The following is a 12,370-nucleotide window of genomic DNA, read 5'->3' as shown; positions in this document are numbered from 1 at the left end:
GTAATTTGATAAAAACACTCTTTTATAGTTTTATGTACCAAAATTTTAAAATTACACCTCTTAATGTTTTTTTCTAAAACTTAATACCAAAAACAACTATTTCTTTCAAACTTGATACCACATTCGCACTCTGGTAGCAAGAAATGAATATTCCGCTTAAAATTGACACAAATTTCCTATTTTACCCTTCACTTAAATGACTACCCTACTCTCTATTAGGTTGAATCATTTGTTTCTATTTTAATTTCACTCTTTCATCAAATAGACACTCTCTCATCTTTTCCTTTTCTTTTTTTTTTTTGATAAGGAAAAGAAACTAGGTTAATCGAAATTAACCTATAACATCCTCGCGGATGAAAGAGGTGAAAGAAAGCCGAAAAACTTTCAAAATACCATAATAAATCGTTATAACCAAGGGCAAAGAAATGACTCTAAAAAAGCCTATTACGAAACAACCCCGAAAGAGAAGAAGAAAAAGAAGAACATACACAAAGACGGAAGGAATGTAAGATCCAAACTTACTGAAGGAAACAAAATGTCAAATCCAAACTTACGGAAATGCAAGAATGATAGGTGCACTACAGCAAACATCTCTCATACAATATTCCAATGAAGAGAAACAGATCTGGACATGGGAGAAAATTTGTAAGAAAAGAAAATCAAACATCAAAACAAACTCTCCGAACACAAAGACTAACATTGTTCTGTTAATGTTAATAAACGAAATTAAGACTCAAAAAAGTTTCTCTTATAATTCTTGATTTAAACCTTCATGCTTGATTTATGGCTAAATATAACTCTCCTAGGCTAAAGTGAGAGTAAATAAAGCCAAATCTTAAAGAAGGTAAAAATCAAGAACTAATAAAAATCTATAAGGAAAGAGATGAAGAAATAAATAGGTAAGAAATCAAGAAGGACATTCAAAACCCATTGTTATTTCTTATTTCTAAGGTTTTTTGCTATTTGGAGGATTTTCTCTCTCTAACAAAGTAGAGAGAGGATCATCTCATCTTCTTCTTGTTCTTCTTCATCTTCACTCATGTCCAATTTCTCCCCAAAATTCTTCCCACTAATTTGAGCATAATAACCAGATATTTGCTTAGAATGTTATCTCCCTACTACAGCCTTTAAGCTTGTTATCCTTTCTTTTCTTTCCTTGGTTCATGCTTATGTTTCAAGTGGCCTTCCTTGGTTCATGCTTATGTTCCAAGTGGCCTATCACCTTTGCTAACATGCTTTGAAGGTGCTGGAATGCTGGGGTATTATAACATTCTCATTACTTGAATCAATTCCTGACATTACATAAGAACAATTAAAACAATTCAAGAAATTTTGACAACAACATAAGTATCCTTTTAACTGAAATTAAATTGGGAATTAGGTTTTCCATGTAATAAACAACTAAATCTAGTGTTTTTTAATCACACGACCACCATATTAGACAAAAACGAAAGCAAAATCAAAACAATTAACCCATTTGTGAATTACACAGAATTAGGTTTAAAGTGATTAGAAAATTAGGGGTAAATTGAGATTATAAAAAATTCCTTAATTTTTTCAGTCCAAAGTAACAAAGGTGACCAATCCGAGCTCCTTGATGTGGATTTTGGTTTATATATTTAAGATAAGATTGAATAATTTTACGAAAATTTTACATGTTCTTTTGTTTAGGGAATCTCAGAAGTAAAATTAGAAAGTAAAAGTAAAAAGAATCAAGGAATAGTAGTAAAAAAGTTAGGGGTAAAATTGTTAGTTTACATTCCTTTTGGTCGGATAAGTAGAATGGTATCAAGTTTGGAAAAAATAGTTGTTTTTGGTAGTAAGTTTTAGACAAAAAAATATAAATGGGTGTAATTTCAAAGTTTTGGTACATAAAAGGGTGTTTTTATCAGTTTACCCTATTTTTTAAAAATATTTAAATTTAATGAGAAGTTTTTAAATTAATCATAAAACTCTATTCGGTCGTTTTTAAATGTTTAGTGCACTTTATATTGATTTTTTTTGCGACAACTTCTCAAACATTAATCACAAATTCTGATTACTCAATATTAAATATAGCATTTTCTTTATCAAATAACACTTAAAAACTCAAATTTATTATTTTGGGTATTTTATGAACAATTTATAAAATACAAGGATACTGGTGATATTTTTAAAAATCAAGGTGTACGACGTAGAAATAGAAACACGAAGTGTCGAGGTACCATGTAGAAAATCCCAAATGATTAATTGCAAAAATTGAATTTTTTTAAACGACTTGTCAAAAATAGGTTTGGAGTTGGTAAAAAAATTTACTGTAAATAAGGCTCTAAGCGATTTTTAAATTTTGGGTGTAGTAGGAACTAGGAACATGCTACAAGGCCTATAAAAAGTGGAGTTTTTCGAAGGAACACACTACGTGAACTAGCGTGTACAAAAAAAAAAAAAAAAAAAAAAAAAAAAAAAAAAAAAAAAAAAATTCTATGTTAATGGCAAAATGAATCATCAAAAAAATATGGGAGGGTTGTTATGTTTCTTCACCAAGTACTTGGATGTTCCGAGTTCATAATACATCATCTCTTTTAAAAATTAGGTGTTTTCAAGGGTAGAGAGAGATTTTGAGTGGAGTGTATTTTTTGTGCTTAAACTTTGGGGTGGTGGTTCTATGGGTGGGGTGGATTTCGAAGGAGGGAGAGAGGTCGACATGGGTGGTGTGGTGAAGGTGCTTGGTACTCCCTCATTGTCTACTAAATTCCGAGCGTTGTTAGTGTGCTCGACTGCAAGCTAGACACTCATTTTATATCTTTAAGCTCGATCATTGACAAGGTTCAAAGAAAGGCCAATTTATATCTTAAGTTCGATCATTGACAAGGCTCGAAGAAAGGGTGGGGCTTGGACTTTGGGTTAGGGATATGATTCTCCTTGAAATGTCCTCGTATAAACTTGTGGCTGTAAATTACATTGGATGGAAATCCACCAGTTTACAGAATTTGTAACCCCTTTTTACCACCAATATTACTACACCTGAAATACAAAAAAGAATTGAAGCGCCTCAATCTAATCTATCTACTCAAAATCCCCAAGGAAGGGAAAGACTCCGACGCCTAATATTACCAACATCCCTCTGCATATTTTCACTACTATTTCTATCCTTAAAACCAACATTGGCCTCCTTGCATTGGCCACCGGTGTTCTTTACAGAGTCTCCCACCATTGCTTTCTTCCTCCTAAAACAGCACTCTTACTGAGTCGAGAGATCGATTCAGACATGGACTGTTTCTCTGAACCCAAACTACCAAGAGGTTCTGAAGAAAACCATACTTCCTTTGACGTCCTACGAACAAATTTCAGGGGTATTTTCCTGAAGACTTCCAAATTCTCCCTTCAAGCGAGATCACCATCACAGTTACATCATCATGGTATTTCCGACGGTCGCCCTGTGGGATGTCCAATAAGTCGTGAAAATCCATACCTGTAAAAAGGAAATAGGCGTCATTTAACATCTGAAAGTCAAGACACACAAAATTACACTAAGTGAACGACAAATTGAATGATGAATTTTCAATTCTCCATAGTTCACAATAATGTATAGACGTATAGATAAATTGAAAGAAATGGATAGCAACTAAGCTCAACACACACACACACACACACAAGCCACACCACAATAGCAGCAAGATCAACATAACCAAATGTCAAGCAGAATAGATTTAATGCTCTCCAATTGTCGAGGATTTCCCAAGTGTGTAAAGTGTCTATTATTTTACTCCCTCCGTCCCGATGATTTGTTGTCTTTTTCCATATTGGGGTGTCTCAGTCATTTGTTGTCCTTTCTATTTTAAGAATGAACTTGATGAGTAATTTGATCATTCTCATTCAATTTGTTCCACTTGTCATTTAGTTACTGGCCCTCTCCTCTTTCCTTAATCTTTGTGCCAAAACGAAAGAACAACAATTGACCGGGACGGAGGGAGTATATCAGTAGAACTTGGGGAAAGAGTAGATTGGTTTGTAAGTTAGTGGCTGCTCCTACAGTCCAAGACCCAATTGATTAAAGGATGCAAGCTCACCAAGCTTGTGGGCAATTTGACTTTCTTGCTTCTATGAGCTTGCTATGGGAGATATACCATAAATTCACAGGCAAATGCTTCTTCACAACTTTTGGTATGCTCATAAAAAGCTTGGATTTAAGAGTTCTAATCTTCAGGTTCACTATACAGCTCTAAATCACAGCAATAGAATGTTGGAAACACACATGGAAGAAGAGTGTCATACCTGCTTTCTTGGCAGCTCGATTGAGAAGCTCCTCTATCAAATGTTGTGCTGGATCTCCATCAGGGTACTTCTCCAAGAAATTCTCAACAAAAGAAACCACTTCCTGATTGCTGAAATACTGGTATAAACCATCTGATGAGAGAACCAAAAATTGATCTCTAGGGCCAAGTTGGTGGTGACGAAGAGAGGGGATGCAAGATACATATGGTGCAGACCCAATGAACTCGTTTCTGAACATCTCCAGTAGGGAATCATTAAACTTAGCCTGCAGTAACAAAGAGAATAAGAGATCAAATGAACATAACATTATTGCTTATGTATCAAAACATGACACCATTAGCGAAGCGAGAAGTATACTCATACGGCAATTGCATTTAAAGGGAAACTAGAAACAAAATGCCATTGAACCCATAGAACAAATCCACAAAAATTTTTAGATCCGAAGACGTCAAAGCTCAACTATTGGAAGGCTAGCCTAAATAAACGAGTAATAGACGAAAATTTAGGGAAGAGGACTACGGTTTAGGAAGATCATCCCACATGAAAAGCTCATCAAACAGTCGAAATTTGAGAATGGTTTCTCATTTCTCAGTAGGACCGAGTATCTTATAACCCAAACGAGCAAGCAAATTTGAAGTTGAAAATAGAAGGCTCTACATTTCTCTGAAGAGACCAGAACCAATATGACAAGCAGCAGTTCACTAATTGTGCAGTTCTTCTCAATTAGCAGTCATCTCAATGACCTTTAGTCCTTTACTCCTCCAAATTGTCAGAGAAAACAGTGATAACAGCCTCAAATCTAAAGACACTGGAGGAGAACGAATTAGGGAAAGGAGAGAAACATCTCAAAAGCTATTCTTATTGGAATTTTCAGTTATTAAATTTATTGGGTTTTTCTATATGGTGACCCTCAACTTTTTCAGATCCCACATGGTAACCCATGCAAATCAGAAAAGAAAATTGGTAACCCTAAAGTCTATTAATTGCAATTAACGTGACCCTTAACTATAATTCCGTCTATTTGCACCGTTAAGTGCTGATGTGGCGTGTGACATGGAATTATAGTTAACCCTACCTTTAACTAAAACCCTTAACCATACCTTTCACCACCCAAAACCACCTACCCCTCCCCAACTCCTCACCTCCTCACAACTACTACCCCCACTACAACCACCACCATCGTCGGCCCCTTTCCTCGGCTCCCCATGCCAAAAGCACTACCATCCCCTCTGACATCCCACCCTAACCACCCCCCCCCCCCCCAACCCCACGGTCCCACCTTAGCCCTTCTCCTCACCATAAAACCAAGATCTAGTGTTTTTAGGGGGGGGGGGGGGGTGAGATGAGATTACAAAGGTGGGGGAGAAGATAAGAGTCAGGTTAACGGTCTTGGAAGGTGGGATTGGTGTTTCGACGGGTGGCGGCAGACGGTGAAGAGTGGTGAGGTGCCGACAATAATTCGACCAAGGTCGGTGAAGGGTGGGGAGGCGGTGATGGTAGTGGTGGTTGTAGCGGAGACAGTGATTGTGGTGGGTGATAAAGGGTGATAAATAAAGAGGGGTTAGGAGGGAATAATTGGAGGAATTAAAGAGAAATGTTAAGGTAAAAAAAAGTTAAGAAAATAAGAGTCAAGTCATAGCCCACATCATATGCCACATAGGAAACTTAACGGTGCAAATTGACAGAATTATAGTTAAGGGTCACGTTAATTGCAATTAATAGATTTCAGGGTTACCAATTTTCTTTTCTGATTTGCAGGGTTACCATGTGGATCTGAAAAAGTTGAGGGTCACCATATAGAAAAACCCTAAATTATTTATCATACTGAAGATGTTAAAAGGAATCAGGAGAAGCAAAGTTACAAAGATATTTGAAGGAATAACGTGTGATCTACATAAAATTATGATTGCCAAACCTGTTTGAGAAATCCAGCTCCAAATGCTCGAGTAACCTTAAGACGGCCTTTAACTCTATCATTGACAATGCAATGGTTATCATCCGGATGTTCCCTCTTAATTCTTTTAACTTCCTGCAAAATTGATCAAATAACAAAAAAATTAACAAAAGATGACCTACCTGAGCTGCAGAAAACAAGCAGCTAGTTTAGTCGATAAGATTCAGTACAATTCTGCCAATTTTTGGAAACAAAATCAACTGACAATTTATGAGCTGTTAGCTACCACCAGTCTCACAACTTTGCTAGGGTCAACTAGTTACATCTACGGTACCAAACCGTTTACAAGGGTTTTGTTGTTTTATGCATAAGTAGCATAGCAAACTATATATCTTCTCAAAAAAAAAAAAAAAAAAATCAACTTTCCTACTTTTACATTGGCCATTCAATATTGTAAATACATAGCACACTCTTTACTCGTAATTTTGCTATTTGTGCTATTGTGTCTTACAAGTGCTGCCTAAGTTATGGAATTTAATCTACAATACTAGTCCACTTCCAATCTTGTTGTTTGATTCTAGTCCAAGTAAGTCTAATCTTCGTTTTTTTTTTTGGTGGGGGGTTATCCTGCCATACGACTTTTATTTCTTTTGTGAGAAAATCGTGGTATAAGATTCACCGACACTTAGAAGGGACAATGTTTGGCCTTCTCCTAACTAGGTACAGATCTGTATGATAGAGTAAAATCAGATTATCTGTTTGAACTCACATCCTCAAGGTGTACTCAGTATCAGCCTCAGCATCCCAGGCACTCCAGTAGACTCCAGTCTCTACTGTTACGAGCTTCAACTAAAATAATCTGTTCCATCTCAAAAAGATGGACTACCATAAAATCTATAATCACTCCATGCCAACCCCCAATAAAGTTAAAATAAAGCGTGGATCAAGCTTTTCTGGTTGTAAATGCACAGTAAGTGTCAGGTACGGACTATGCATGGTACCAGTTTACCCAAACGTACAGCAATATAGAGCCTAAATAGTTATTCAAAACAAGAATAAATAGTCCTAGTTACACTATTAACAGCATGATGGAAAACGAAAAAGAACACCAACAATTGGTGTTAGATAACAAGGATGCTGGTCATATACCAATAAACCATCCATTACTAGGACATCAGAGATAGAATAGCAAACAAGGAAAGACATTGATATGAGTTAAAACAATAGTGAGACAAAAATTAACAATACCACGAAGACAGCAATGACAATAAAGAACATACAATAAAGAACAAGACGAAAGTATGTTTTTGTTCCCTAAAACTAATGGGTTAGGCTGTACCAGTGCAACCAAGTGGAAGTAAATCAGAAATTGATAGCATTTTTACTTGGTATTTGCCCTGTCAAACTAATAAACTGACGGCTACGAACACTATGCTGGTTCAAGCTAATATCACTCCCAAATCTCGGTTAGAGACACCGTGTTCTACTACACCTGTTGACAATCGTACCGCACTAAAAAAGTTCACAGCACCTCTATGCTAAGTTTGCCATTTGTAATCTTACATAATGGTTTTTTGTCCTAGCATATTTGTGTTTTTTTCAATGTACAAAGCAGTTAGAGAGACATCAATAAGATTTGATACCAAATATGTCAATCCCTAGCTCGAAAAAGTCTTGATAATTCAGTTCTAGCAGCTCAAATTAACAATAAAGGCGAAGTGCAGAAAAGGCATGAGAAATGCAGCACGTGGAAAATATTGGGTAAAGGACATAAGATGTATCCTAAGATGATAAAAGGGAATTAAAGAGCCTTACTTCTTCAATGCTCGTACTATGGTCCGTCGAGAGCTGCAATGCAGTCAGCTTCATTGCTTGCAAGGGGCACTCATGAGACACGCTCCTAGCCTTCAGACCATCAGGTGTGCATTCCTCATCTACTTGATTACTAGAGCCCCTCTCCATCTCCTCCTTTGATTCCCCATTCGAACAACTCTCTTTGGGCTCAAATTGTGCCACAATAGCACGGCTATCCCCTAAATTCATCACATACACATCCTCATTTCTCATTAAAACAGCCAACAAACACGAACCCATGAGCGCAAGCTCGGGATATCGATCAATAACCCTATCTGTCAAATCCAAATAAGCATGCTCCGTCTTCTCCAATGCATGTCCCAACGCTCTCAAAACCAACTCGTGATCAACAGGTCCAGTCTTCCTCGTCCTACCGTTGGTACACACTTTCTCACCCTCTCCCACCTCCTCAACCCTATTCTCAACATCCACCTTCTCTTTCTCCCCCGCTTTAAACCTCCAATTAAACAACCCCCCTTTACAATGCCCATCTTTACTCCTACTCCACCCCTGTTTCAACTTTGACAACAACAACGACCTCCTACTCACCCCTGACTCTACATTGCTAACCCTAACAGCGTCATCCACAGAGAACGCAAACCTATCTGACCCCGACAAATCAAGCCCATCCTCAGCATCATTATCCGCCAAATACTCCCACAACTTCCTCCTCACCTCCTTCTTTTCAACCTCTTGCAAAAACGTCACCCTCTTCACCACTCCCCCAACACCGCCATTCTCCTCCTCCTCGTTCACAACCCCAATCCCCTCACTCCCTACTCCACAACTAACAACACCATTGTCCCCATTAATAGCAACATCATCACCCCCCAGATTGTCCCAAAACAAACCCTTGAGCTGATGAAACAAAGCACGATACAAATGACCCATCAAAAACTCGGGAGCATCCGGTCCATTAAACCCATCATAAATCCCAACAAACATCCAGCCATGCTCTTCAGACACAACAACATGAACCCTATCCTCCCCCGCCTTCCCCAACGCCCACTGCACATTATCACTACTCCCATCAACCTCAGTCTCCTTACTAACTACCTCCTCACCAGCCCCTCCCCCGGCACCGGCTTCCTTCCTCCCAACAGGTACTACCCAAGGCTGCTTCTTCTCCGAAAAACTCCTATGAAAAGTCCTCTTAATCCCCGCCAAACTCTTGTTCCTCCTCCTCTTCTTCTTATAATTACTACTCTCCACGCTCAACGGGGCGGAGAATGGAACTGCCCCTGCTTCCGACAAGGCAGCGGAGAAGTCGAGCGGACCGGACATAGCCCCCAGCTCGATCGGACCGGAGAGAAAGTGACCGTTGGGGTGGTTCCCACGCGGAACAGGCTGAAGAGGGATGGCGGTGAAGCTGGAAGTGCAGTCAAAGCCATTAAGGACGGCGGAGGATGAGTCGGCGCATGCGGTGGGGGTGGCTGAGTTGGCGGAGACGGCGGCTCCGGAGATGGCGCGGAAGGAGTGGGAGGGCGGAGAGATGAAGCGGTCGGAGGAAGTGGGAGAGAGGAAGCGGGCGGAAGAGCGGAGGTAGCAGAAGGAGTGACCTAGGGTTTCGTCGAGGGGTTCTTCAGCGGAGTAGACGATGTCGTTTTGGGAATGTGAAGTTGGCGGCGCGTGGGAGTTGGGAGGAGGCGTGAGGCAAGGGATGAGGTGAGAAATGGCGACTCCCATATCATTTGACCACCGTATGCGCCGCCGTTGGTCGGCGTTTGAGATTCTCTGTCCTGGCCGTGGTGTGGAGGGAAGGAAAGAAGAGGAGGAGTCAAAGGGGGGGATTCAAAATTCCACACTAAAAGTTAAGGAACTAGTAGAGTAGAGGTAGACCCAGTATGACTATTTTAGTTAGAAAACAAAGATGACAGACTCTGAGAAAGAGAGTTGGGTGACTTAATTTTGTTGGGGAGTTGGACTTTAATCTGGGTGGGTTGCTGACTTACTGCATTTATACCAGGGCTTCCACACAAGGTTTGAATTTCAGGGTATGCAGCTATGAGCTGCTTCATTGGGTGGAGGTTAGCCCTCTCAAAGTCTAACCCGGTCTATATTGATTAGATTTTTTTATTTTTTTTCATGTTAAGACGCGGAAATCTTAATTTATGACCCGTTTATCCACACATAAAATGACTTGTTAATATAGGATCGAAACTCGATTCAATGAGTCGAACTGTAAGGTTCTATTCTTTTCGACTTAATTTCAGCTCAGTTCAGTTTAATTCAATTCAGTTCTATTAAGTTCAGTTCAGACAGTTTTAGTCCAAAAGAACCATTTTTTTCCGTTTCCCATTCTTAAAAACATAACGGACAAATCGGGAGGGTTGCCCGCATCAAATGTAGTTATTACAGCTCAAAAGTTTACAAATGAATCAACCAAAATAATTTAAGACGATACTTACATATTTCCGTACTTGGAAACTTCAAGGTACATTACATTATTAAATGGCAAAAATCCATTTGAAATTCTGCGGGAGCGTAAACTTCAAGGTACATTACATTATTAAATGGCAAAAATCCATTTGAAATTCCGCGGGAGCGTAAAATATAACAAGAGTCTAGTGACATGACCAAAATTGTAGCAATCTAATAGTCGTAGAAACATCACTCTCTATTCTCCTACAAATAAAGCCATTATCCAAACAAAAGACTTATTCAATATGTACACCAAAATTTACAAAACATTGTTCTCAAATACAACGAAAAATATCATATGGTTCATAACAGACCCATCACATTTATAAAGAATTGGGTGGACACATAAAAACCGGAAAATACCAACCAACCATGGTTGAGTAAGGAAAATAAGGTCGAGTTACAATAATTAATATATATATATATATATATATATATATATATATATAGAAATGATCAAGTGAGTCCACCAAAAATCATTGAGTCCCTAAGTCCTCTTTGGAGCCATTAAAAAGATGGGATGAAGGGTTGAGATTGAAGAGGAAAAGGGAGTATTAGTGCAAATATTAGGGGATCAATCATAATTAATCACTTTCCCTCACTACCATCACTAATCCACCCCATAATTACACTAAATAACCCTTCTTTTTCCACTCACTTCTCTCTCCTACCACACAAAATATCATCCCTTCATCTCTCTGAAAACCAAAAAAATTAATAAAACAAAAAATCTCAAAAAATTCAAAAAACCCAAAATCAAAAAATTCCCTCCTTCACTCACCACCACAGCCCCACACCCGCCACCACCCACCGCGCATCCCACCCCACGACCACCACTCAAACCCACAACCACCACACATCCCCTGCCCGTCACAGCCACGACCACCACTCTCCCTTGTTCCGGATCCGCCCCACACAAACACCCGACTTGTCTTCGCCCTCCACCACCACCATAACATCCTCCTATTTTTCCAGATCTGACTCCACCAACACAGTCCCTATAAACACGTTTTAAAAAAAAAAACGCAGATCTAACTGGGTTTGCGTGATGGTGTTAGTATGATGGTGGCCGGAAGTAGCTCGTTTTTTGTATGCTTTCATGTCGGCTGTAGCTCGTTTGTATGCTTTCATGTCGGAAGTAGCTCGTTTTTTTTTTTCTTTTCTTTCTTTCATGTCGGCTGTTTTGTTGTTCTTTCCTTTTTTTTTTTTTGGTATATTTTTGGTATATGTCATATTGTTTGTTTTGGTTTTTACTTTTTGTTTAACACGATTTGTGTTTTGTTTTTTCCTTTTTTTTTCTTTTTTTCCTTTCAAATCTCGTCTTATAATAAGTCGTCTTGTTGTATATTGTTTTTAGATTTATGTTTCAGATCTGGTTTGTTGGGTTCTTTTTTCATTTACACTCTTTTTTATTGTTGTCGTTGCTGTTGATGGTGATTCATATTATTTTTTGTTTTCATTGTTGTCCTGCATTTCATGTTTGTGTCGTTTTTTTCTTTCTTTTTTTTTCTTTTTTTTTTTTAAGTGGCCTTTTAATAATATAAAAAGGCGGTGTTTTGTATTCGTGTACATTTACACTCACATTTCTTAACATTTACACTCATATTTCTTTACATTTACACTCGTAAATCTTAACATTTACACTTGTATTTGTGTACATTTACACTCATATTTCTTAACATTTACACTCATATTTCTTTACATTTACACTCGTAAATCTTAACATTTACACTTGTATTTGTGTACATTTACACTTATATTTCTTAACATTTACACTCATATTTCTTTACATTTACACTCGTATATCTGAACATTTACACTCGTTAAATTTATATATATTTGCACTCATATTTTCGTGGATATGAGTTGGTGGTGGAGGACGGCGTTGGTGGTGTTTGTTGGTAGTCGGACTAAAGTTTTAATCGTAAAAGGACCAAAGTTACACTT

At 38.3% G+C, this 12,370-nt stretch overlaps 1 protein-coding gene across 1 annotated transcript; it reads right to left on the bottom strand.

The window, feature by feature from the left end:
* Window positions 1-2,898: 2,898 nt before the first annotated feature.
* Window positions 2,899-9,934, bottom strand: LOC141587159 (protein phosphatase 2C 29-like). Its single transcript, XM_074408601.1, has 4 exons — window positions 7,964-9,934; window positions 6,170-6,283; window positions 4,255-4,519; window positions 2,899-3,451 (listed from the first exon to the last, which is right to left on the bottom strand). Exons 1-4 carry the CDS (start codon window positions 9,686-9,688, stop codon window positions 3,327-3,329), a joined length of 2,229 nt encoding a protein of 742 aa, XP_074264702.1. The 5' UTR covers window positions 9,689-9,934; the 3' UTR covers window positions 2,899-3,326.
* Between the last annotated feature and the right edge of the window lie 2,436 nt (window positions 9,935-12,370).

The sequence above is a fragment of the Silene latifolia genome, chromosome 6, assembly GCF_048544455.1.
Source record: "Silene latifolia isolate original U9 population chromosome 6, ASM4854445v1, whole genome shotgun sequence".
In the NCBI taxonomy this organism is placed as follows: Eukaryota; Viridiplantae; Streptophyta; class Magnoliopsida; order Caryophyllales; family Caryophyllaceae; genus Silene; species Silene latifolia.
Note: the sequence above shows the minus strand (reverse complement) of the source record. Positions and strands in the feature narration are given on the sequence as shown.

Coding starts and splice junctions, on each gene's coding strand:
- LOC141587159 (XM_074408601.1), bottom strand. CDS start 9,688: ATGGGAGTCGCCATTTCTCACCTCATCCCTTGCCTCACGCCTCCTCCC. Junction 4,520..6,169: donor GAGCTGGATTTCTCAAACAG/GTTTGGCAATCA, acceptor TTGTTACTGCAG/GCTAAGTTTAATGATTCCCT. Junction 3,452..4,254: donor TCGAGCTGCCAAGAAAGCAG/GTATGACACTCT, acceptor TCCTTTTTACAG/GTATGGATTTTCACGACTTA.